This window comes from Erythrolamprus reginae, chromosome 3 (assembly GCF_031021105.1).
Source record: "Erythrolamprus reginae isolate rEryReg1 chromosome 3, rEryReg1.hap1, whole genome shotgun sequence".
NCBI classification, from domain to species: Eukaryota; Metazoa; Chordata; class Lepidosauria; order Squamata; family Dipsadidae; genus Erythrolamprus; species Erythrolamprus reginae.
The window spans coordinates 125159720-125183886 of record NC_091952.1 but is presented as its reverse complement, the minus strand read 5'-3'; the positions used below and the strand labels follow the sequence as shown (position 1 = coordinate 125183886).

The 24167-nt window shown below is 43.4% G+C and overlaps 1 protein-coding gene across 4 annotated transcripts in view; it reads left to right on the top strand.

The window, feature by feature from the left end:
- The window catches only part of BRDT (bromodomain testis associated), a 73741-nt gene that overhangs the window by 31854 nt on the left and 17720 nt on the right, over nt 1–24167 (top strand). For all 4 annotated transcript variants that reach the window (XM_070746577.1, XM_070746574.1, XM_070746576.1 and 1 more), the window contains exons 7-14: nt 1193–1321; nt 5526–5702; nt 13285–13451; nt 13532–13827; nt 15622–15720; nt 17816–17956; nt 19779–19840; nt 20013–20193. In XM_070746577.1, the coding sequence (XP_070602678.1) occupies nt 1193–1321; nt 5526–5702; nt 13285–13451; nt 13532–13827; nt 15622–15720; nt 17816–17956; nt 19779–19840; nt 20013–20193 (1252 nt within the window). The remainder of the gene's footprint in view (nt 1–1192; nt 1322–5525; nt 5703–13284; nt 13452–13531; nt 13828–15621; nt 15721–17815; nt 17957–19778; nt 19841–20012; nt 20194–24167) is intronic.

Here is a 24167-nt window from a genome sequence, read left to right as displayed (position 1 = left end):
TGGTAGCAACCAGCATGCTTAACAACCACACATTCACTTTGTGACTTCAGCATTCCTTTAACCACCACTGCAAAAACCACAAACAGTGGTGTGTTTGTGGTTTTTAAACTTGGGTACAACCACAAACAGCATAACTTACAACTGTAATTCTGGACTCTAATACTGTCACAAATAAAGGACCATCTGTATATTATGTCATTTTAAAATCAGTGTGTCAGGTAATAGTCGGATAGCCATCACTTTTCTGCATTCGCGCCAATCTACCATTGTAGTATCTGGCTTCCAATAAAATTTGTGAGGCTGAAAGAATGTCTCAACCTGGTATTGTCATTTAAGAGGTGATGCTATTGTAGTTACTCATTGCATTGTCTTTGTATAAACCAGTGGTTCTCAACCTGGGGGTCGGGACCCCTTTGGAGGTCAAATGACCATTTCACGGGGGTCGCCTGAGACCCTGGGAAAAGACAAATTTCTCCTGGTATTAGGAACTAAAGCTTCTATTCTGGCATCTTGGAACATATTTTTACAATCCAACCAATCAGGTGCTTACAGTGGGGATGTCCCTCTGAGCTTCCTGCCAATCAGCTCAAAGCTCTGTTGGAAGAATTGGCGCTAGACTTAAGGTTGGGGGTCACCACAACATGACAAATTGTATTAAGGGGTCACGCCCCTCTCCGCCCCGAGTCTGCGGAGAGGGGCGGCATACAAATCAAATCAAATAAAATCAAATCAAAAAATAAATAATTGAGAACCACTGGTATAAACAAAAACAAAACAGGTAGAACAGTATTGACACAGAAACCAAAGGCTTGATGCAGATCCTGCAAAAGTGAAGGTCTGATAAAAGATGATTTTAAAAAAAAAAGTAGAAAAGCAAGATGTAAGGCAATATGGAATAGGTAATCCAAATGTGTTTTCAGCTGTTGCTGCAATAGTGATGTGGATATCAAATTGGGAAGTATATTGAAAAATATTGTCTCTTGGAAAGTAAAATTAACTATATTATTTCCATGTTTGGGAACATAAGATGTATTGTAAGTGTGAGGCTACAGAATCGTTATATGTTAACACTGCTGACCATAAAACGTGATGCTTTGAGTGATTTTGCTTACTCAACATTCTCACTCAGAGCACCGATATCTCTATATTGCTATAAGACACCTAGCTGAAAGAATTTCTCTATTTTTCACAGAACAAACTGGACAATTTTGAATATAAAGACACACAAGAATTTGCTGCTGATATTAGGCTAATGTTTACGAATTTTTATAGATACCATTCTCCAGATCATGAAATAGTGTTGATGGCAAGGAAACTTCAGGTGAGTTATTAACAGTGGGAGAAAAAAAATAATACATTGGATCCCAGCGAAATTACAGTAGGTGTTGTTGTGCAACGTAGTACATAGGTGAGAATTGCTGATCAGAATAAGTTATCCTCTGAGTTCCATTTATATGATCCTGCCCAACTGGCAATGAAATTGAACTTCTATACTAGTGATGATCCAATATCCTCCATTGCAGTCAAGAGTTCAGCTTGTGAATGAAGGGGAAGTTATTTAGTACACATAGATATCTCTTCTCTAGCTATTTACAGCACATCTATATTGTATGTTAGAGGCTGCCTCTGAATTTTGCTTATTTTTGGTTGCTAGTGCAATGTAGCACTTTGGGTTAAAAGTCCTAGAGCAGTGATGGCTAACCTTTTCTGGACCAAAGGCCCAAAGAGCACACATGCCCGACCCCTCAGTGTGTGTACCCCCCTGCAAATACCCCACCCCCTACATGCACAGCCTCCCCCCATTCCCCACCCACCCACGCATGCGTGGAAGAGATCCAACAACCAGCAGGCTGGCTGGAGGCACACACAAATGCGTGGCAGAGCTAAACTGGGGCCAGGGCCGCCGATAGACCGGTACTACTGGGAGTCCCGTGACGGGCCCGGCAAAATTGAAGAATTAGGGGGGACCCCGCAGTCAGCTCCTTGCACATGCGCAGACTGTCACCTCAGCAGGTGTGCCGCGACGAAAGCAGCTCAGTTTCCGGTCTCGAAACTTTTTGCAAAGAGCAAAAAGTCATGAGAACGGAAGCTGAGCTTCCTTCTTAGCGCCTTCCAAGTTTTCCGGCAACTGCAGCGCCCCGCCCGGCTGGAGCTTCCCTGGCGGCTGCAGCAGGTGAGCTTTGGAGCTGGTGGGGTAGGCGAAGGCGGCGTGCTGGCCGGCCAGAGCCGGGATAGGATAAAGCGGAGGCGGGTAGATGGTTCGCAAGCCGCCGAGGGAGGCCGGCGGGGGCAGGTTGAGCAAGCCGGGCTTGGGGACGAAGGCGGCGGCGGGCAGGGGGACCAAGCCCGGCGGGGCGCAGGGCGAAGGCGTCTCGGTGCACAGGCAGGCGCCGGGGCTGCCGGCAGAGCTCTCCAGGGAGACGCTGGGCACCGGCCGCGCCGGCTCCTCGGCCAGGAGAGCGTCGATGCGGAAGTTGTGGGATTTCTCCGTGGGCTTCTGCATGCCGGCTTCTGGGCTGCCGCTTCGGCCCTGCTTTGGGGGGCCTTAACGCGGCTCTACCTTTTCCCGGGGCGGCGGCGTTGGGCTATGTGGCCGCTGCTCCAGCCCCTTCCTCGCAACTCACTCACATACACACACACACCTGCCCGATCGGCTGGGCGCGCCGCTGCCCCCCTCTTCTACAAGCCGCTACGGCAGGGTGGCTCCTCCTTTCCCTCCCCTCCCCTCCTCTGATTCTTCCAAATCCCCTCCCCACCTGTCCCTTGGCTCCCCGCCCCTCCGGCTGAGACCCCCCCTCCAGGCTAGAGCCTGGGGTCGCCCTCGCCACCCACCCCCAAATCTCGATTAGGAGGGTCGGCACTGGCATTTCAAACTGGAAAGCGATCCGCCCCCCCTCCCACCTGTCCCTAGGCGATCTTAAGGAGCTGGGGAGAAAGAGAGAGAAAGAGATAGCAAGAGAGGGAGAGAGAGAAAGAGAGAGGGAGAGAGGGGGGAGAGAGAGATAGCAAGAGAGGGAGAGAGAGAAAGAGAGAGGGAAAGAGGGGGGAGAGAAAGAGAGAGAAAGAGAGGGAGAGGGAGAGGGAGAAAGAGAGAGGGAGAGGGGGGAGAAAGAGATAGCAAGAGAGGGAGAGAGAGGGAGAGAAAGAGATAGCAAGAGAGGGAGAGAGAGAAAGAGAGAGGGAGAGAGGGGAGAGAGAGAGATAGCAAGAGAGGGAGAGAGAGGGAGAGAAAGAGAGAGAAAGAGATAGCAAGAGAGGGAGAGAGAGAGAGAGGGAGAGAGGAGGGAGAGAGAGATAGCGGGAGAGGGAGAAAGAGAGAGGGAAAGAGGGGGGAGAGAAAGACAGCAAGAGAGACAGAGAAAGACAGAGAAAGAGAGACATAGCAAGAGAGAGAGAGAGAGAGAGAGAAAGAGACAGCAAGAGGCAGAGAGAGAGAGAGACATAGGAAGAGAGACAGAGAGAGAGAAAGAGAGACATAGCAAGAGAGGCAGAGAGACAGAGAAAGAGAGACATAGCAAGAGAGATAGAAAGAGAGAGAAAGAGAGAGAATGAAAGAGAGATAGCAAGAGAGGCAGAGAGAGCAAGGGAGAGAGAAAGACATAGAGGGAGGGAAGGAGGGAGAGAGAAAGAGAGCAAAAAAGACAGGAAGAAAGAAAGAAAGAGGGATGGAGAGAAAGAAGGGAAGGAAGAGAGAGAAAGAGGGAGGGAGAAATAGAGCGAAATGGAGGAAGAGATATTTTTTTTGTCCAAACTTTTCTTTGGCGCCCCCCCCCCCTTCAGTGTTCCCCAGGATTTTGAAAATATGAATAATGTGACACGGCTCAAAAAAGGTTGGGAAACACTGTACTAGGGCTTGTAAGTTGGCTCCAGGCTTCTCTCACTCCCCCTCCCTTTCTCTCCCCCCCCCCACATCTTTCACGCCCTCTCCTGTTAAGTTGCACAAAAGCTGGTCAAGGGGAAAAAAATTCTAAAGAAAAATTGAAGTCCTCCTTGAGGAACTGCTCCTCCAGCTCCAGCTGGACAATGTTTGCTTGGAACTGAAGGCCCAAAGGGCATTTTTGGAATAAACATGCATTGTGGTCCTGAATAAGTTGCTGTTTTCCTTTGGAAATCAGCTGCGCTGTAATGCACTCTCCCATGGCTCTATTAGTGCTACCACTACCAGCATGTAGCCGGCATGAAACCACAGCTTAAATATATTGTTTGCAGAGTGGAGCTGTTTGCATAGCCTCAGATTAAAAGGGCTGATCAAATGTTGGGGTATAGTTTTCTCCTGGTATGGAAGTTTTAGAGCACCATAGGATTTTTCTGTTGTGTAGTACTTCTTTCCCTCCTTCCATTTCTTTCATTCCCCCTCTCTCTTTTTATTTCTTTTTCATTCTCTTTCTTTCTTTCTCTTTCTTGCTCTTTTTCTTTCTCTCTTTTACCTTCCCTTCCTCTATTTCTTCTTTTCTTTCTCCTTCCTACCTTCTTCCCTCCCTCCCTTCCTTCAGTCCTTCCTCTCTTACTCTCCCCTTTCATAAGTTTTCTTCCTTCCTTCCTCTGTTCCTGTCCCTTCCCCCTTTCTTTCTTTCTTTCTTTCTTTCTTTCTTTCCTTCCCTTCCTTCATTTCTTGCTTTCCTTCTCCTTCCTCCCTTCTTTCCTCCCTCACTCCCTTCTTTCACTCCTTCCTCTCTTACTCTCCTGTTTCACACCTTTCCTTGCTTCCTTTGCACCCTTCCTCTGTTCCTGTCCCTTCCCTCTTTCCTTCCTTCCCACCCTCCGTCCATTCATTCACCCATTCCTCTCTTGATTGCCCCTTTTACCATTCCTTCCTTCCTTCCTTCCTTCCTTCCTTCCTTCCTCCTTCCTTCCTTCATAGCTCGCCCTCGCCTTTCTTCCCTTCCTTCCAGATGGGAGTGCCCCCTCAAGATACCTGCCCGACTGCTGGTACCCTGCTTTTTCTCTCCCCTCATCCTTTCCAGCTCCTCGCCAGTGGCTGCCAGGTGTGGGATCCCCCTCCCCTCTCCCCTTGCTAGAAAGCACATGGTTTTGTCAACAAGGCCTCTTCCAAGAAGGGAGAAGTGCCAAGGAGCCGTAAATAAGCCATGCTCCGCCTGACCGATGCCAGGAGGCTCTTTCTTTCCCTCGCCGCTCCCGCTTCTTTCTTTCTCCTGGATGAGTCCACACAATCGGCTTAACCCAGTTCCTGAAATAGCCTATGGCAGCGTTCTCTGGCTGGGGAATTCTGGGAGTTGAAGTCCAGATATCTTCATGTTGCCAAGGTTGGGAAACACTGGCCTATAGGACCGCCTCGCTTGGCGTGAAGCGGGAAATGATCCCCGGGGGATGGAGTGGCTCGGTGACTTAAAATAGTTTTAAAATGGCGGGGGGGGCAGACACTTAGGCTGTATGGGGCCCCAAAATTCCTGATGGTGGCCCTGACTGGGGCAATGGCTCTCATGCCCACACAGAGGGCGCTAGACTGCAGAAGCCCTTGGTCATGGAGAAGATTTTTGAATCTAGCTACCTTTTCTTCTGTGAAGGATGTCTTTGAGATGAAGTTTGCCAGAATTCCAGACGAAACACCTACTGATAGACCTCTGCTGCATTCCACCACAAGGAGCCCCACCCCTGTATCTAGTGATAGCAGCTCTGACCTCTCATCTGATGAAAGCTCTGAAAAAGTACAAACGAAATGCCTTGAAGAACTCCAAGATCAAGTAAGTGGCTGTGTACCTAGTTCTATCAGAAGAAGAAATTGGGGTTCTAACTTCAGCCAGGGTTGCGCAAGAATACATATAAATGAGATCCAGACAGCTGTGAAAAGAGAATTATTTATTCCCCAAAGCAAAGAGATTTGCCTTACAGAGAAAATGGAGCACAAAGCGATTGTTTTATGGGGGGGTCCTTTGTGTGGGCTTGATGGGGATGCTGGTTCTGGTGTGCGTGACACTTACGCAGGGGTGGGCTACTGCCCAGACGGGGGCAATGCAGTGGGGTAGCGAAAATGGAGCTCCACCCCAGAGCACCCAATTTGCACTGAAAGATGTTGAAAGAAATTGCAGAGCGTCCTGTATAAGCCACGGCCATAGTGTGGTAGTAAAAATTTTGGTAACCCTTCATTGCACTTATGAGGGGGATGTGTGGAGGAGGATGTGTTGACTCTGGAAAAGAGGTTGATTAAATCGAGCGATGTGGATTGGGTTTTTTTGTTTGAACTGTGAGAGTTAAAATTATGTTTATATTTATTTATTTATTTATTTTTATTTATTTATTTTTATTTATTTATTTATTTTTATTTATTTATTTATTTACTTATTTATTTACTTACTTATTTATTTACTTATTTATTTACTTATTTATTTACTTATTTATTATAATTTGTATGCCGCCCCTCTCTGTAGACTCGGGGTGGCTAACAACAATAATAAAACAGCATATGACAAATCTAATATTTAAAATAACTAAAAACCCTTATTAAAACCAAACATACACACAAACATACCATGCATAAATTATATAGGCCTGGGGGGAAAGGAGTATCTTAATTCCCCTATGCCTGACGACAGAGGTGGGTTTTAAGGAGCTTACGAAAGGCGAGGAGGGTGGGGGCAATTCTAATCTCTGGGGGGAGCTGGTTCCAGAGGGTCGGGGCCACCACAGAGAAGGCTCTTCCCCTGTATTAGTTGAGTTTTGTGTGTTTGCTTGTGTGTGTTTACAGTTTGAAATAAGTGTTCAATAAGCCTCTTTTGGGGGGGGGGGTTGACCTTGATTAATTAACATATAATTCCCTATCCAATATTTTAACACAATTATATACATTCTTCCCGCAGTTCCACATGGCTATATTTTTCTCTCACTTGTGGTTAGTAAAAAGGATGGGATCATTTGTGGTATAAGAGAAGAGAGAATGTCTAAGAAGGGAGAAAGAATTGTGTTGGAATCACTTCTTTATCAAACACAGCTAATAGGAAATAAAAAAAATCAACCACATTTTTTTTGTTACATTAACACTGTCTTATTATAAGTTGTGCATTTCTTATGTAATTTCACAACACAATGAGATCACTAGTCTATTACATAATCATGTATAGCATGAGTATTTTTTTTTAAAAGTCAGCAAGATGTAACTAGTGCTGCTTCACTCATGTTACAACTTTGCTTACTTAATCCTCATTAAGTATAAGTATCTGTCAGCCTAACCAGGTATATAAGAGCAGAAACTCGTTTCAACCTATAGGAAGGCTGAAATCTATTTTTATTGAGAGTGGCTATAGTAAGCTGGAAGTCCCTTTTTGTACTCCTGTGAATTAGAGGGGTGATCATTGTGGTCTTAAGGTTTGTTTCACACCAAACTGCTATGGTAACAGCTTCTATATCTCCATCAAGGTCATTTTCTTTGCTATTTTCAGAACTTTAGCTTGTACACCAACACATCGAAGGAAGACGAAAGGCATGTTCAGGTGTTTTTAAAAATGATTTACTTGGGCTCATTCCAGCTGAAATATTTATTAGTAAACAATTATGGTCTGTGCTCACCTTTCATGTTGGCAAGGAGACATAATTAGGAGGAAGGTGCCAAGACAGAAAATACTGAAGTTATATTGATGCCTGCTTTGATGCCTGCTCTTCTCTTTGGCAGCAAATATCACTTTGGGTGTTTTTCTCAAGCAAGATGTTATATTTTTCCCTTTAAAAAAAAAAGCCTGTACATGTTTTATAATACTTGAAGTTGCTCTCCAGCTAAACAAGAGCCATATTTTTCCCCCACACCATCTGTTTGTTCATAGAAAGTCTGTTAGTTCCTAAATACAACTGATCATTCCCGGGTAAGAGGAAAAACTGGGATGGGGAAGTGAAGAGATGAAAGGTTTAGATCATACTATAGGGCAGTGGTTCCTAATGTGGGGCCCATGCCCCATAGCGGGGCAATTTGATTTTTATTGGGGGCAGGGCCGCCGATAGGGCAGTATTACCGGGACTGGCGTAAGGGGGCCGGGGGACCCGGCGATTGAAAAGGACCGGTAGCAGAACGTAGCAGAACGTCTGAGTGCTAAGGAAGCTAATTGAATTCAGTTACAAAATTGTTACAATCGAGACCAGGCAAAGGGAACAGATCAGCAAAAATGCCTAATTTTTCTCTATTCTGCCTAAAGAGCTTCATAGCTGCTAAACGTGAAGTTTGGATCAGAGCCAATTTGGTATACATTTTGGTTATGGTGTTAGATTTTTTCCCAAAATTGTGCCCTTCTAAGTGTGAGGAAAAGATGTGTTGCTTTGGAGTTGACATGTGTTTTGGAGCTGTCTCGCCATTTTAGATTTGGGAAGCAAACACCATCCTGGATTCCAGAAGCAAGCATTGTGGGAAGTGGGAAGATTTGAATATGCAAAGGAGAAGCTGGGTACAGCTACTAAAGACTTCAAAAAAACAAACTACATCATATTTTGAGACTTGTACAGAGAAGATCTGAAGCAGGAGTTTGTTATTTTAAATTTCACATTCTAAATTACATTAAATGCATACAAAGTAATATCTCACCGTATGTTTAATAGATATGATAACATCCTAGGAAAAGAAGAAGAAAGAATAAAGAGGGGAAAAAAGGTGTTGCTCTTAGAGCCACGAACATGCTATTTGTTAAGAGACATTATACATTACACATTGAAAAGCTTAAGTATACAGTATTAAGTTATGGAACTCAATAGCAGGTACATGTATGAGAAAAAATATTGGATTTTTTGCATATTTGCTTCATAATATGGATTTGAAGATACATGAGGGTATGTTCTTTTTTATAAAGTACTGTAATTTTAAAATTTTGCAAACTGGAAAATGCTATAAGGAGATAGGTGGAGAGGTTAATGAGAAGAAGAGGGAAAGTTTTTTGCTCTTCCCTCCTCTTTCTCTTCTTTTTCCTTGCACTGTGCTTTTTACACCTATGGTGGAGTTTACGTATAGTTTTAAACATTATTGTGTATAATTTATCTTCTGGTTACCTGTTATTTATTGGTATTATTGTGAAAACCAATATTTTTCTAGTGTGATGCAGGAGTATTTTGTCTTTATCCTTTGTGCCATCTTATTGCTGCTTTTAATATTGTTGATGGCAAAATTAATAATATTTTGTTAATTTGGTGTATTTGCACTGTTCTGGTTATTTATTTATATGTATGTAATATGTTGATGTCACTTGAATATATTTTCTGCATTATTAACATATTATTAATCTGTCAAACAAGTGTACCTTGTTGTAGTGGCAGGGTTTAATTTTTTTTTTTGAAAGGTAAATTTAATACATAATTGGTATGTCGCAAAATAAAGTAGTTTTAAAATGGCGGGGCGGGGCCCAGACACTTAGGCTGTATGGGGCCCCAAAATTCCTGATGGCGGCCCTGATTGGGGGCGATTGGAACCGTGTTTAAATCAATGTAATATCCTTTTAGGCTTCCTTCACCTTGAGTAGGAACTCACTTTCTGGGGAGCATCAGGGTTTTAGATATGCTTAGGTGTGGCATTGCCAAAAAGTGATTGGGAAGCATTGCTATAAAGCAGTGTTTTTCAACCAGTGTGCCGTGGCACACTAGTGTGCCGCGAGACATGGTCAGGTGTGCCGCGAAGCTCAGAGAGAAAGAAAGCAAGAGAGAGAGAAAGCAAGAAAGAGAGAGAGAGAAAGAGAATAAGAGAGAGAGAAAGAAAGCAAGAGAGAGAGAACAAGAGAAAGAGAGAGAGAGAGAAAGAGAGAAAGAAAACAAGAGAGAGAGAAAGAGAGGGAGGGAAGGAGAGAGAAAGAAAGACATAGAGGGAGGGAGGGAGAGAGAAAGAGAGCAAAAAAGAGGAAGGAAGGAAGAGAAAGGAAGGAAGGAAGGGAGAGAAAGGGAGGGAGAAAAAAATAGAGTGAAGGGGAGGAAGAGAGAGAGAATTTTTTTGTCCAAACTTTTTTTAGCCGCCCCGCCCCCCGCTCAATGTGCCCCAGGGTTTCGTAAATGTAAAAAAATGTGCCGCGGCTCAAAAAAGGTTGAAAATCACTGCTATAAAGGATCTCAGCAGGCTAGAGAACCGAATAAGAGGAATAATTTGAAGAAAATACCCCCTAGCTGATTATTTTTAAGCTTTTCTGCTAGAATTCTATTTTAAATCTGTGGCTATTTTGAATAAACCTAGTTCCCTTCCCCCACAAACACACAATGTCTAGTCCTAAATTTAAGGAACTGTAGCCAAAGAGGAGAAAGAATTCTGATCCATAGTTTTTTTTAATCTACTTCCTATTGAAACCTCTTTAACCATAAGGTTTACTATCTGTGCTCAACCAGCAATTCCTCTCACTTATTTTAGAACCAATAAGACCCAAGTCACTTTGAGATATGCAGGAATGCAATACAGATTTACATTCCTGCATTCAAAAGCCAAGGTTGAGAACCAGTAGTGGGTTCTAAATCCCGTTGCTACTTGTTTGCACATGTGCTGGTGTGCACACCACTTCTGCACATGTGCAGAAATGTCCCGGGGGTGTGGGTGGAACCTCCCACCACTGCCGCTGCTAATCGGTTCACAGAACCGGGCCAAACTGGAAGCAACCCAACGCTGCTAAGAACTTTACCGCTTGCTTATTAGAAGACCAACCACACAGAAACACAGCTTTCTTCAGGTACAAGAATTGTCTGACATAACCAGTGAACTCAAAAGGCTGAAACCTTAATCGACCTTTTCCTTACTCAAGACAAAAAGGCAATACAGTTCAATGTTTCTCTTGGCAATAGTGTTCAAGCTCAGTTGCTATGCAGAAAATCTTACTATCTTCCTCCCTCCCTCCCTCCCTTCTTTCCTTTTTTTTCTCTCTCTCTCTCTCTCTCCCTTCCTTCCTTCCTTCCTTCCTTACTTACTTACTTACTTACTTACTTACTTACTTACTTACTTACTTACTTACTTACTAACAATTTACATTTTTGAGTCTTGTCTTATCTAAAGCCAATCAGTGCCTTGGCAACTGTCTGCCAATTTCACTTGAACTTAAGTTGCAGGCAAAGGTGGGCTGCTAAGGTGGAACGGTGATGTGTGCTCGCCCCTGTGGCTCTGAGTGCAATGGAGACCAGCGCAATTATGCTACTGCATCTGTGCAGGTAGCAAAATCATGCGCAGAGACTCATGTAGGCCCGTGTTTCGGCACGGTTTTTGGCAGAGATCGCCTTCTGCCACATGAATCCCAGCAACCGGTGAGGTCCCACAGAGTTTGGTCTCCTTAGGATCCCATCGACCAAACAATGTTGGCTGGCAGGACCTAGGGGAAGAGCCTTCTCTGTGGGGGCCCCGGCCCTCTGGAATCAGCTCCCCACGGAGATTCACACTGCCCCCACCCTCCTCACCTTCTGAAACAGTTTAAAAATTCATCTTTTCCACCAGGCCTGGGGTTTTTAGATCCTCCCCCCCCCCCGACCAATGAATGTTTTTAGTATGATTGTCGGAGGAATGGTATTGATAGTTTGTTAATTAGGATTTTAAAGATTGTTTTAATGTATTATTAATTGGATTGCTATTACTATTTTCTGTTTTTGTACATGCTGTGAGCCGCCCCGACTCCTCGGAGAGGGGCAGCATACAAATCCAATTAAATCTTAAATCTTAAAATTTTCCGCGCCTGCAAAAATTGGGTGCTCCGACACTGGATCGGTGTAATGTAATCACCTGTAGTGTAAATTCTAAATACACCTCTGTTCCCCTGATATTTGACATATAGAACAGTGTAAGTTTCTGTGGAGTTTTTCAGTCATCCATGTCATGGTTGTCCCAGAGGATATTTTTCAAAAGGCAACTGAACCTTGTTTATTTTGAAGACGTTTCGCTTCCATTCCAGTTCATTAAGAAATTTCTTGGATGAGAAGTGAAATTGGGGGGGGGGGGGAAGCCCATTTGCCTTTTGAAAAAGCACCTTGGACACAGTAAGAAGTTGTTTCACTAATTGCCTAGGTTAGACAGAGGTGGATTCCGACTTTTGCAGTCCGGTGTGCTGCTCCTGTGATTGTGCAGTTTTGGAGTTGCTGTCTTTTCCAGTCTGTGCACACCGCCATCTCCCCCTCCCCCCAATTTTCAGCAATTTTTCAGCTCTCAGCATTCGCAGAAGGAAAATTGTCCCTCTGCGCAGGTGCGAAAGCAAAATTGCGCTAGGGGAAACCTTGCAATGAGCACGCAGCACACCAGTAGGACAAGGTAAGAGGGACCCTGCTGCATGAATCCCAGCGGACGGTTAGGTCCCACAGAGTTGGTCTTCTTCAGGTCCCGTCGACCAGACAATTTCGTTTGGCGGAGCCGAGGGGAAGAGCCTTCTCTGGCCCTCTGGAATCAGCTCCCTCCAGAGATTTGCACTGCCCCCACCCTCCTCGCCTTCCGCAAGAGTCTTAAGACTCACTTATGTTGCCAGGTATGGGGCAATTAGATCAAGACCTCCTGACTACTAAATGTGATGTATGGTTGTGATTGAATTGGTTGACTGGTTTTAGGTACCTCTACTTAAGAACGCCTCTACTTAAGAACTTTTCTAGATAAGAACCGGGTATTCAAGATTTTTTGACTCTTCTTAAGAACCATTTTCTATTTAAGAACCCAAGCCCGGAAAAATTTCCCAGGAAATTTGAGAGCAGCACAAAGGCCTGGCCAGTTTCTTGCCATTCCCTCTTTAATCCTGACCATCTCAGGCTTTTCTGGGCTGCCAGAGGAGCCTTTCGTTGGTGCTCCCCTTCTCGCCCGCCTGGGTTTCTCTCTCTGGCACAGTGTATGGGAGGAAGCCTCGCGTCGGGTGTATGGGGGGCGTATGCTCCTCCTCACTGCCTCAGAGTTCCTCTTTTTTTTTTAAGCCTTAAAGTTTTGGATTTTTTTTATTCCCCTCACCTCACCTTCTTCCTTCAGCAGCGATTGTCCTCTTCTTCCTCCTCCTCCACCCACCCAAATTTCAAGCTTTTTTTCCTTTCTTAATGGGTTTGCACGCATTAGTGCTTCTATTGACAAACTTTTCTACTTAAGAACCTGGTCACGGAACGAATTAACTTCTTAAGTAGAGGTGCCACTGTATTGGGTTTTTAGTGTGTAGTTTTTAATTAATGAGATTTGTTTGTACGTATTGTGTTATATTGTATCTTGTGAGCCGCCCCAGGTCTTCAGAGAAGGGCGTCATACAAATCTAATAAATAATAATAATAACATAATAACCCGCCCCTGAGGCTAGAGCGCTCTCAAGAACACTCACAGAATCCTTTGCAACTTTGAACGAATCAGGTTTTTATCCACGTTCCTCTCTCTGTTCCTCTCTCTAGCTTAAAGCTGTTCACCAGCAACTGCAAGCCTTGGGTAAAACAACCGTGCCCAAATCGAAGAAGAAAGGCAAATCTAAGAAGGAAAAAAGAAAAAGCAAAGCAAAAATCAAGGCCACGATTCAGAAAAGCAGGAAAATGAAACAGCTGAAGAAAAACATGGCTTTATTGTAAGGTTGCTTGCTGGCATGAATTTGTACTGCAAGCTGCTGGTCCCAGAGTTAATGATTGTTTATTTTCCCTCTTGCAGTCCTTCCAAGAAAAGCCAGCAGCAAGAAGAACTTGCAGGGGTCAAGATTGAGGATGAGGATACTGCCAAGCCAATGACTTACGATGAAAAGAGGCAATTAAGCCTAGACATAAATAAACTCCCAGAGGAGAAGCTTGCCGGACTGGTCCATATTATTCAGTCAAGGGAGCCATCAATGAGACATTCAAATCTTACAGAAATTGATATAGACTTTGATGCTCTACAAGCCTCGACTTTACGGGCCCTGGAGAAATATATCATGACTTGCTTGAGAAAAAGGCCCAAGAAAAATTATGGTGTGTTATACAAGGGAGAGGAAATTGTATGATACATAATTTTTTTCCCCTAGATAGTTGCTTGGATGTTGTTGTTTTTTAATTAATTTATTTATTTTGTCCAATGTACAATAATACACAATGAAGGTTATAGAGCAGCCGTCCCCAAACTACGGCCCGCGGGCCACATGCGGCCCACTGAGGCCATTTATCCAGCCCGCCGGGGAGTGACAAGAGCACAGGGAAAAGAGAGAGAGAAAGAAAGAAAAGGGAAAGAGAGGGAGGGAAGGAGAAGTGGAGAGGAATGAAGGAGAGAAGGAAGGAAGGAGAAATGGAGGGAACAAGGAAGGAAGGAAGGAAGGAAGGAAGGAAGGAAGGAAGGAAGGAAGGAAGGAAGGAAGGAAGGAAGGAAGGACGAATGAAATGAATGAAGGGACAGAGGAAGGAAGGACTGTTTTTGGGGGGGTTATTTTCTTTAATTTTTCTCTTAACATACATTCAAACAACACAGTGTACCATCTAATTTTTCATGAATAAAATGCAGTATTTTGTTAGTAACTAATATCAATCATCAAAAAAGTTGCAAAAGTTTTTTTTTCTAATTTTGTCATCCAGTTACACTCATTTTCTTTTAATTAAATTTCCTCCTTAATGTTCCTTCAAAAAGTGCAACACCAATTATATTTCTAACTTATTAACCAATATGCCAAAGTGCTTCCTTCTTTCTTTATACATTTTTCATAAGCCAAGAAAACCTTGTATAGCCAATCAGATGTCAACAAAAGAAAATTAAAAACAAAACATAAACATATATGAATTTCAGATCTTCTCCCCACTCTAAATAGTACGTTCCCATTTTGTTTTTTACTTTAAAACAAGGCATGTGCAGTGTGCATAGGAATTTGTTCATAGTTTTTTTTTATAGTCCAGCCCTCCAACAGTCCGAGGGACAGTGAACTGGCCCCCTGTGTAAAAAGTTTGGGGACCCCTGTTATAGAGGATACACTCAAGTTAGACATATTAGAGAAAGAGTAGAAGTGAAAATATGGGAATAAGATATATCAATAAGAGAATAGAAGAATATGGTAGAAAAGTATGAGAAGGATAGAAGAATAGTAGATACGATATATCAGATACAGGAGAGACAATAGGACAGGGGACGAGAGGCACGCTAGTGCACTTATGCACACCCCTTACTGACCTCTTAGGAATCTGGAGAGGTCAACCATGGATAGTTTAAGGGTAAAATGTTGGGGGTTAGGGGAAGATACTACGGAGTCCGGTAATGAGTTCCACGCTTTGACAACTCGATTACTAAAGTCATATTTTTTCACAGTCCAATTTGGAGCAGTTAATATTAAGCTTGTATCTGTTGTGTGCTCTCGTGTTGTTGTGGTTGAAGCTGAAGTAGTCATTGATTTTATTTATTATTTTATTTATTAATCAGATTTGTATGCCACCCCTCTCTGCAGACTCGGGGAGGCTAACAGCAATAATAATACAATGTAAACAAATCTAATATTTAAGTTAATTTAAAACCCCAATTTAGAAACCAATCATACATACTGACATACCATGCATATATTTTATAAGCCTAGGGGGAGGGAAAGTCTCAATTCCCCCATGCCTGACGACAGAGGTGGGTTTTAAGGAGCTTACAAAAAGGCAAGGAGGGTGGGGGCAACTCTGATATCTGGGGAGAGTTGGTTCCAAAGGTCGGGGCCGCCACAGAGAAGGCTCTTCCCCTGGGGCAGGACATTGCAGCATATGATCTTATGTTGTGCCTGATTTCCTTCCTCTTTCTTTTGTATCTAGCGGAAAACCCTAAAGGCCAATTTTCTTTAGAGAAGCCACAAGCTCAGAGGTTGCTGAATGTCAGTGGCCTGGTCCGCTCAGTCAAGCAAAAGGCAAAATGTAAGTGAGCCCTCCCTAATGAGACAATGGTGGGAGGATCTTGATAATCTCCTTGCACTTTATCCAGGAATATACTTTTCTGGAATGTGCCATATGAATCAGGGTTCTGTCTAGGGCAAACATTATTAGCTTAATAATGCCAGCTAACTCCATGTCAATTACTTGTGCTTAAATGTTGCCTCCGTCCTCACTGATTCCCAACATGGCAAGAGCAGTAGCATTTAGCAATAGCATTTAGATTTATATACAGCTTCACAGCCCTCTCTAGGCGGTTTACAGAATCATCAACAATCTGGGTCCTCATTTTACCCACCTTGGAAGGATGGAAGGCTGAATCAACCTTGAGCCGGTGGCGAGATTTGAACTGCTGAACTACAGCTAGAAGTTAGATGAAGTAGCCTGCAATGCTACACTCCAACCACTGCACCGCCATGGCAGCTTTATTAATAAATCAAAATAGAGCTAGGCGGGTCCTTGAAGGTCTTCAAATCCAACTCCCTGCTCAAGGAGGAGACTCCATACCAGTGATGGCGAACCTTTTTGCTCGGGTGACAAAAGGGTGCACGTCCCCACTTGTGCGCAATCCTTCACACGGTTCCCCCCCCTGCGCATGCACACAGGCTTCACTGAAGACTCGGGGCTTCCGTTAGGCTTGTTGGGCTTTTCTTCTGCTCTCCCCAGGGTTCAGGAAAGCCTCCTGGGAGCCTGGGGAGATTTTAAAGCAGCCAAACGAGCCAACTGGAAGTTTGGAAATAATAATAATTAATAATAATTTATTAGATTTGTATGTTGCTCCTCTCCGAGGACTCGGAGCGGCTCAGAACAATAAATGCAGTAGAATACAAATCCAATATAAAGTATCTTTAAAAACCTGTTATTATTAAAAACTAGCAATTCTAAAACAATCACACCAATCTCATATGTTCAGTCAGGAAAAGTGAGGGGAGAAATTAATCCCCTCATGCTTGGTGGCATAAATGGGTCTTCAACATCTTATGGAAGGCAAGGAGGATGGGGGCAATTCGAATCTCAGAGGGGAGTTGATTCCAGAGGGCCGGGGCTGCCGCAGAGAAGGCTCTTCCCCTAGGTCCCGCCAGACGACATTGTTTAGTTGATGGGACCCGGAGAAGGCCGACTCTGTGGGATCTAATCGGCCGCTGGGATTTGTGCGGCTGGAGGCGGTCCCGTAGGTATTCTGGTCCGATACCATGTAGGGCTTTATAGGTCATTACCAACACTTTGAATTGTGATCAGAAACTGATCGGCAGCCAATGCAAGCCGGGGAGTGTTGACGAGACATGGAGGCCCATGATAGCTTGCGCGGCTGCATTCAGCACAATCTGAAGTTTCCAAACACTTTTCAAAGGTAGCCCCATGTAGAGAGCGTTGCAGTAGTTGAACCTCAAGGTAATGAAGGCATAAGTGACTGTGAGCAAAGACTCCCAGTTGTAATTTCCAGTTGGGCTGTTGGGCCATTTTTCATTGTCCCCAGGCTTCAGGAGTCTTTCCTGAACCCTGGGGGATGGTGAAAACTGATCAAAAGGAAGGCCGAAAATCAGCTGGCATGTACGTGCTAGAGCTGACATAGGGCAACACCTTGCGTGCCCTCAGATATGGCTCCGTGTGCCATCTGTGGGACATGTGCCACAGGTTCACCATCACTGGTCTATACCATTTCCAACAAGTGGCTGTCCAATCTTTTCTAAAAAGCCTCCAGGGATGAACCACCCAAAACTTCTGAAGGCAAGTCATCCCACTGGTTAATCGGTCCCGCCGTTAGGAAGTTTCTCCTTAATTTCTGGTTGTTTCTCTCCTTGATTGGTTTCCATCCATTGTTTCTTCTCCTGCCCTCTGGTACTTTGGAAAAATAAGTTGGCCCCCCTCTTCTTTGTGGCAGCCCTTCCAATACTGGCATACTACTGTCGTGTCACTCCTTCTTTTCTCTGGACCAGCCATATCTAATTCGTGTAATGGTTCTTCATATGTCCATTTGAAGATGTCCAGTCCTTGAATCTTATTAGTTGACTTTCTCTATACTCTTTGTCTCCCCCCCCCCAAAGTTCTCCTTTAAGTTTAAGTTCTCTGTGTCTTGCAGCTGAAAAAAAGGCTGACTCAAAAATCTACGGAAGGCCCAGTCGACTAAGTGAAAGCAGCAGCAGCAACAGCAAGGCCTCCTCTGCGTCTGAAAGCAGCAGCAACGATTCCAGTTCATCTGACAGCAGCAATTCTGAACCAGGTTTTTATTAAGAATTTTCAGAAAGAAAGCCTCTGAGGGACCTCCTGTAAAATATAGTAGCTTTGTTCTAGAAAGCTAAAGTCCTGATTTACTTCACACACACACACACACACAAATTTATAACATTAAAATATATAATAGTATACGGATCAAAAAAATAAAAGGAACACTCAAATAACACTTCCTAGATCTGCATGAATGAAATATTCTCATTGAATACTTTGTTCTGTACAAAGTTGAATTGATTGTCAATCAGTGTTGCTTTCTAAGTGGGCACCTTGATTTCACAGAAGTTTGATTTACTTGGAGTTATATTGTGTTGTTTAAGTGTTCCCTTTATGTTCTGCCGGCGTGTCTCAACCGCCCGTAATTACAGGGTAATTAGTCCAGGAAGACACACACCACATGATAAAAGGAAAACCCAAAAGTTTTTATAAACAGAAAAACAGAAAGCTCCCTTTTTAAATGTCAAAGGGATTTTCTGGTACACACAAGGTACAGGTTAAATGCAATCCAATTGCTCACCCAATAACTGGGAAATTGAGTCCAATTCTAAAGTCCAGAGAGTCCACACACAATCTTGAACAGCACAAAAACCACGATCTTGACGAAACAATTAATCAGATAAACTGCCATGAGGCTAAAACACCAGGCTGCACTTTTATCTGTAGCACTAATTACAGCAGCCCCACCCAACCACAGATCCTTGTGGCACACCGCTTGTAACCTGTCTCTGCTCAGAGTACTCACCATTAACAATAACTCTCTGATGTCTACGCGTCAGCCAGCTACAAATCTACTGAACTATCCATGGATTAAGTCCAATCTTCACTAATTTATCTATCAGCTAACATCCTAACATCTTTTTTATATTGTGTTGACCAAAAGTGGATACACAATTCCAAGTGGGGTCTTACCAAGGCAATTATAAAATGGTGCTATCATTTAACATGATCTTGATTCAATCTTGATTCAATCCCTCGGTAACTGCAGCCTAAGACTGTGTCAGCTTTTTGGGTGGTTGCAGCACACGGCTGATTCATATTTAAGTGAATTAATTCTCCTCCTACAGGGCCGTGTGTATTAGACCTTTATAATGGGTTTGTGAGGCCTGGTGAATTTTCCAATCCATCAATGGATCATTTGGTATTAATGACAACTTTTAGTCTAACTGCTGCTTCAATTTCTCTAGGAAGAATTCCACAATAGGCGTGGAATTCCTATAGGTGTGCTGTTGTAAAAGGTACAAACTGGATTGGTAATATAATTTGTGAAGCCATTGGGGGTAGAGTTCTTGGTGGTGTCTGAACATGGTTGTTTCACTACTGAACTAGGTAATATCAATCACCGAGCTCTGAGGGCCCACAGTTCAACCCTCAGCTATAAATATTCTCTTCCCTTGATGTTAGTGGTATCAGGTATCCCTAGATCAGTGTTTCCCAACCTTGGCAACTTGAAGATACCTGGACTTCAACTCCCAGAATTCCCCAGCCAGCATTCGCTGGCTGGGGAATTCTGGGAGTTGAAGTCCAGGTATCTTCAAGTTGCCAAGGTTGGGAAGCACTGCCCTAGATAACTTCTTCACTGCAATATAGAACTTAGCCATGTCTTCAGTTATCTGAATCAGAACTTCGAGGCGATGTGCAAAGGGTGTGAAATCAATTGATGGAATTGTGAGAAGTGCCCTATTACATCTTAGAAAAGCCTTGTTGGAAATGCTATGAATGATAGAATTATGGAATAATAAGGCTTTACAACGAATGCAATGTCTGACAGCAAAATACATGCATGCTATAAACTGGCTTTTGCCATCTTTTTACAGAACCATACATAAAAGATAATGGAAATGGGAAAACGGATTTGTTTTTCAGAGACCAGCTTGAGGTAAACTTTTCTCGTCTTTCGAGCCCTAAATTGTCCAGTTTTGGGCTCCTCCCCTGCTCCCGCTTGTTCAGATTTCACTCTCACTGAAAGACCGCTGTTTGCTAAAACCCTGGGCATAAAAGATTTGCCAAATGCGAAACGTGTATAATGATTTTAATTCCTTCCACCTCAGATCCCAGTGCATCATCCAGAGATGCCCTGCAATGCTCCTCAAATATGGAACCCTACACCTCTTAGCAAGCCGTCCCAAAGAGCAACCACAGCCAGGGCCCCTCATCCGTTGCTGCCTTGCTCTTGGCCTTCGCAGATGAGTCCTCTTAAACTGCGAGAACAGAGCATTGTTTCTCCTTCAGGTAAAACATTTTCCAGGAATTCTCATGAACCAGTAGGATTTTTTTAAATATTGGATTTGTATTTTGTATTGTCTGTTCTGAGCCTCTCCGAGTCCTCGAAGAGGGGCGGCATACAAATAATAATAATAATAATAATAATAATAATAATAATAATAATACAACAACAAAACAACAATATAATAATAACAACAATAATAGCAATAATAATAATAATCTGTAAAGAAACAGATGAAACAATCAATCACATACTCAGCTGCTGCAAAAAGATCGCACAGACTGACTACAAGCAGACATGATGCTGTGGCACAGATGATCCACAAGATCATATGCTGCAACGTCCTGCCTGTCGGCGACTACTTCAGCTTCAACCACAACAACACAAGAGCACACAACAGATTTAAACTTAATATTAACCGCTCCAAACTTGACTGTAAAAAATATGACTTCAGTAACCGAGTTGTCGAAGCGTGGAACTCATTACCGGACTCCATAGTGTCATCCCCAAACCCCCAACACTTTACCCTTAGATTATCTACGGTTGACCTATCCAGATTCCTAAGAGGTCAGTAAGGGGCGAGTACAAGTGCACTAGAGTGCCTTCCATCCCCTGTCCTATTGCTCTCCTATATCTCCTATATACCTTTCCTCTATTCCTATATCTCTTCTTCTATTCTTTCATTGATATATTCTATTCCTATATCTTCTTTTCTATTATTTCTTAGATATATTTTACTATGAGTATCTCCTCTATTACCTTCATCATGTATTTTACTATGTGTATATTGATATATACCCACTAAAACCCTCATTGTGTATTGGACTTTTATATCCTTTCTTTATATATAATAACTCATGTCTATCCTCTTCAATATGTATTGTGCATTGGACAAAATAAATAAATAAAATAAATAAATAAATAAATAAATAAATAAATACCATTTACCAGTGGCAAAGAACTGGTGGGATCATAAGCCCGAAAAAGTGGTCGAAAATGAGCAAGCAAAACTACTGTGGGACTTCCGACTTCAAACTGACCGAATTCTGAAACATAACACACCAGACATCCTGATTGTGGAGGAAAAGAAAGTATGGATCATCGACATCGCAATCCCAGGGGACAGCAGAATTGAGGAGAAGCAGCTAGAGAAATTAGTGAAATACGAAGATCTAAAAATCGAGCTGCAACGACTCTGGCATAAGCCAGTGAAAGTGGTCCCAGTGGTACTTGGCATGCTGGGCACAGTGCCAAAGGATCTCAGCGGACATTTGAAAACCATTGGAATTAACAAAATCTCCATCTGTCAATTGCAAAAGGCCGCTTTACTGAGATCAGCAAACATAATTTGCCGCTATATCACGCAGTCCTAGGTGCTTGGGAAGTGCCTGACTGGTGATGAAATACGAAATCCAGGATACTGATTTCATTTTGCTGTGTTGTATTGACATAATAATAATAATAATACACTCAACTGGGTTTTCAGAGCTGCACAAAATACATACTTTGTTCACTGGGAAAGTAAAAAAGTGCTATCAAAAGCTGTTCCTGCTTTTTTGAAAAGGGTGGGTATTGCAATGGATTTACTGGTTGTTGTTGTTTTTTTAATTGAGAACACACTGGAGACTTACAAGCAGGAGTAGGCTGCTAGCCGGAACGCTTAATTGGGCTCGCCTCCGCGGCTCTGGAGGTACTGTGAGTTCAAGCGGAATTACGCTTCTGCCCCCGTGCAGGTAGCAAAATTGTGGACGGAGACACGGGTGCATGCGCGGAAGTAAAAAACCTCACCAGAACACTGGCGCACCTGTGTCTCTTTGCACGATTTTGGTACCTGGACGGGCGCAGAAGCGTAATTCCGCTTGAACTCATGGCACCTCCAGAGCCGCGGAGGTGAGACCAATTAGACATTTCGGCTAGCAGCCCACCCCTGCTTACAAGCATCTTTGCCACATTTGCCAGAATCAACAACATGGGGCTACCTTTGAAAAGTGTTCGGAAACTTCAAATTGTGCAGAATGCAGCCGTGCGAGCTATTATGGGCCTACCAAGATATGCCCATGTCTCTCCAGCACTCCACGGACTGCATTGGCTGCCAATTGGTTTCCGGACCCAATTCAAAATGTTGGTTATGACCTATAAAGCCCTACATGGCATCGGACCAGAATACCTTTGGGATCACCTTCTGCCGCACAAATCCCAGCGTCCGGTTAGATCCCACAGAGTTGGCCTTCTCCAGGTCCCATCAACTAGACAATGTCATTTGGCAGGTCCTAGGGGAAGAGCCTTCTCTGTGGGAGCCCCGGCCCTCTGAAATCAACTCCCCCCGGATATTCGCACTGCCCCCACTCTCCTTCCCTTTCATAAGAACTTGAAAACGCACTTATGTCATCAGGCGTGGGGTCTAAACCCCAGCCTTTGCCCAGTAAATGTGTTGGATGTGATAGTATACATGTGATTGTTCGATTTTAATTATTAGTTTTAAGATAATTTTTAAATTAACTATTCTATTAATTGGCTTAGAAATGTTTTATATATGGTATATGTTTTATGGAAATGTTGTAAGCCGTCCCGAGTCCACAGAGAGGGACGGCATATAAGTCAAATGAATAAGTAAATAAGTAAATAAGTAAATAAATAAGCAAGCAAGCAGAAGCACATGCTTTAAAATAAATGTTATAAAGTGCCTTTTAAATTAAGGGAAAAGCGGGTATGCCACTCAGCCACAGTACATACACAATTTTACAGTAAATATATGCAAATATTCAGTATGTATATATAAAACAAGCATACCATGCTGTTGTTATTTTTCCACGAGAGAGAGAAAGTCCTATCCCAAAAGATATTCCATGTTCAAACAACTCATGGAAGGAAGTCACATATGGCCCCATGCATCCAACTGATTGTGTTTTGCTCACAATCTATCTGAAACTTATTTCAGTCCTTTGCAGAAACATGCAAAATCCACTGTTACTTTGGAAAATATTTAGATGGATTTCCCCTCCCTGCCTCACACTTGTTCTCAGTTTCTTCCTGAAGCCCTGAGATGTGCACAGCTACTTTATGTATCAGCAAATTAAGTATATAAATGTTATTATATCTGTTTTCGTAGATTTTCACGGGTACAGGTATGACGGTCCTGGCATATTCGGGTTTCTTCCCGTGTAAGATTTGGAAATTTCTGGCGACGTTTCGACGAGGTCCCACTCGTCATCTTCAGGCTGGTGCTTCTGTCCGTGAACAAGGACAGAAGCACCAGCCTGAAGATGACGAGTGGGACCTCGTCGAAACGTCGCCAGAAATTTCCAAATCTTACACGGGAAGAAACCCGAATATGCCAAGACCATTATTATATCTTTGCATACCACCAATACATACTTGACAAAACAAAAACATACAAATAAATAAATAAATTGGGTACTTGGTATAGATTCTTATGTGCCTCCCTTCTGGGAGACACATTTCATACAGCCCTGTCCACTCCTTCTCAAATGAAATCTCTGAGATTGGGATGAGCCAGTTAAAAGAGTTCCTGCACATGGGCTCACCAAAGTCAAAACCACTAATTGAGTTGCTGGAGCAATGCAGAGTTACGAGTTTGCCACATTGTGATTGAAGCTGTCAGGGTGAAGAGATACCAGCATGGCACAGGCATCACCTCAAGGCTCGACTACTGTAACGCTCTCTACATGGGGCTACCTTTGAAGAATGTTCGGAAACTTCAGATCGTGCAGAATGCAGCTGCGAGAGCAATCATGGGCTTTCCCAAATATGCCCATGTTACACCAACACTACGCAGTCTGCACTGGTTGCCGATCAGTTTCCGGTCACAATTCAAAGTGTTGGTTATGACCTATAAAGCCCTTCATGGCACCGGACCAGGATACCTGCGAGACCGCCTTCTGCCGCACGAATCCCAGCGACCGGTTAGATGCCACAGAGGTAGCCTTCTCCGGGTCCCGTCGACTAAACAATGTCGTCT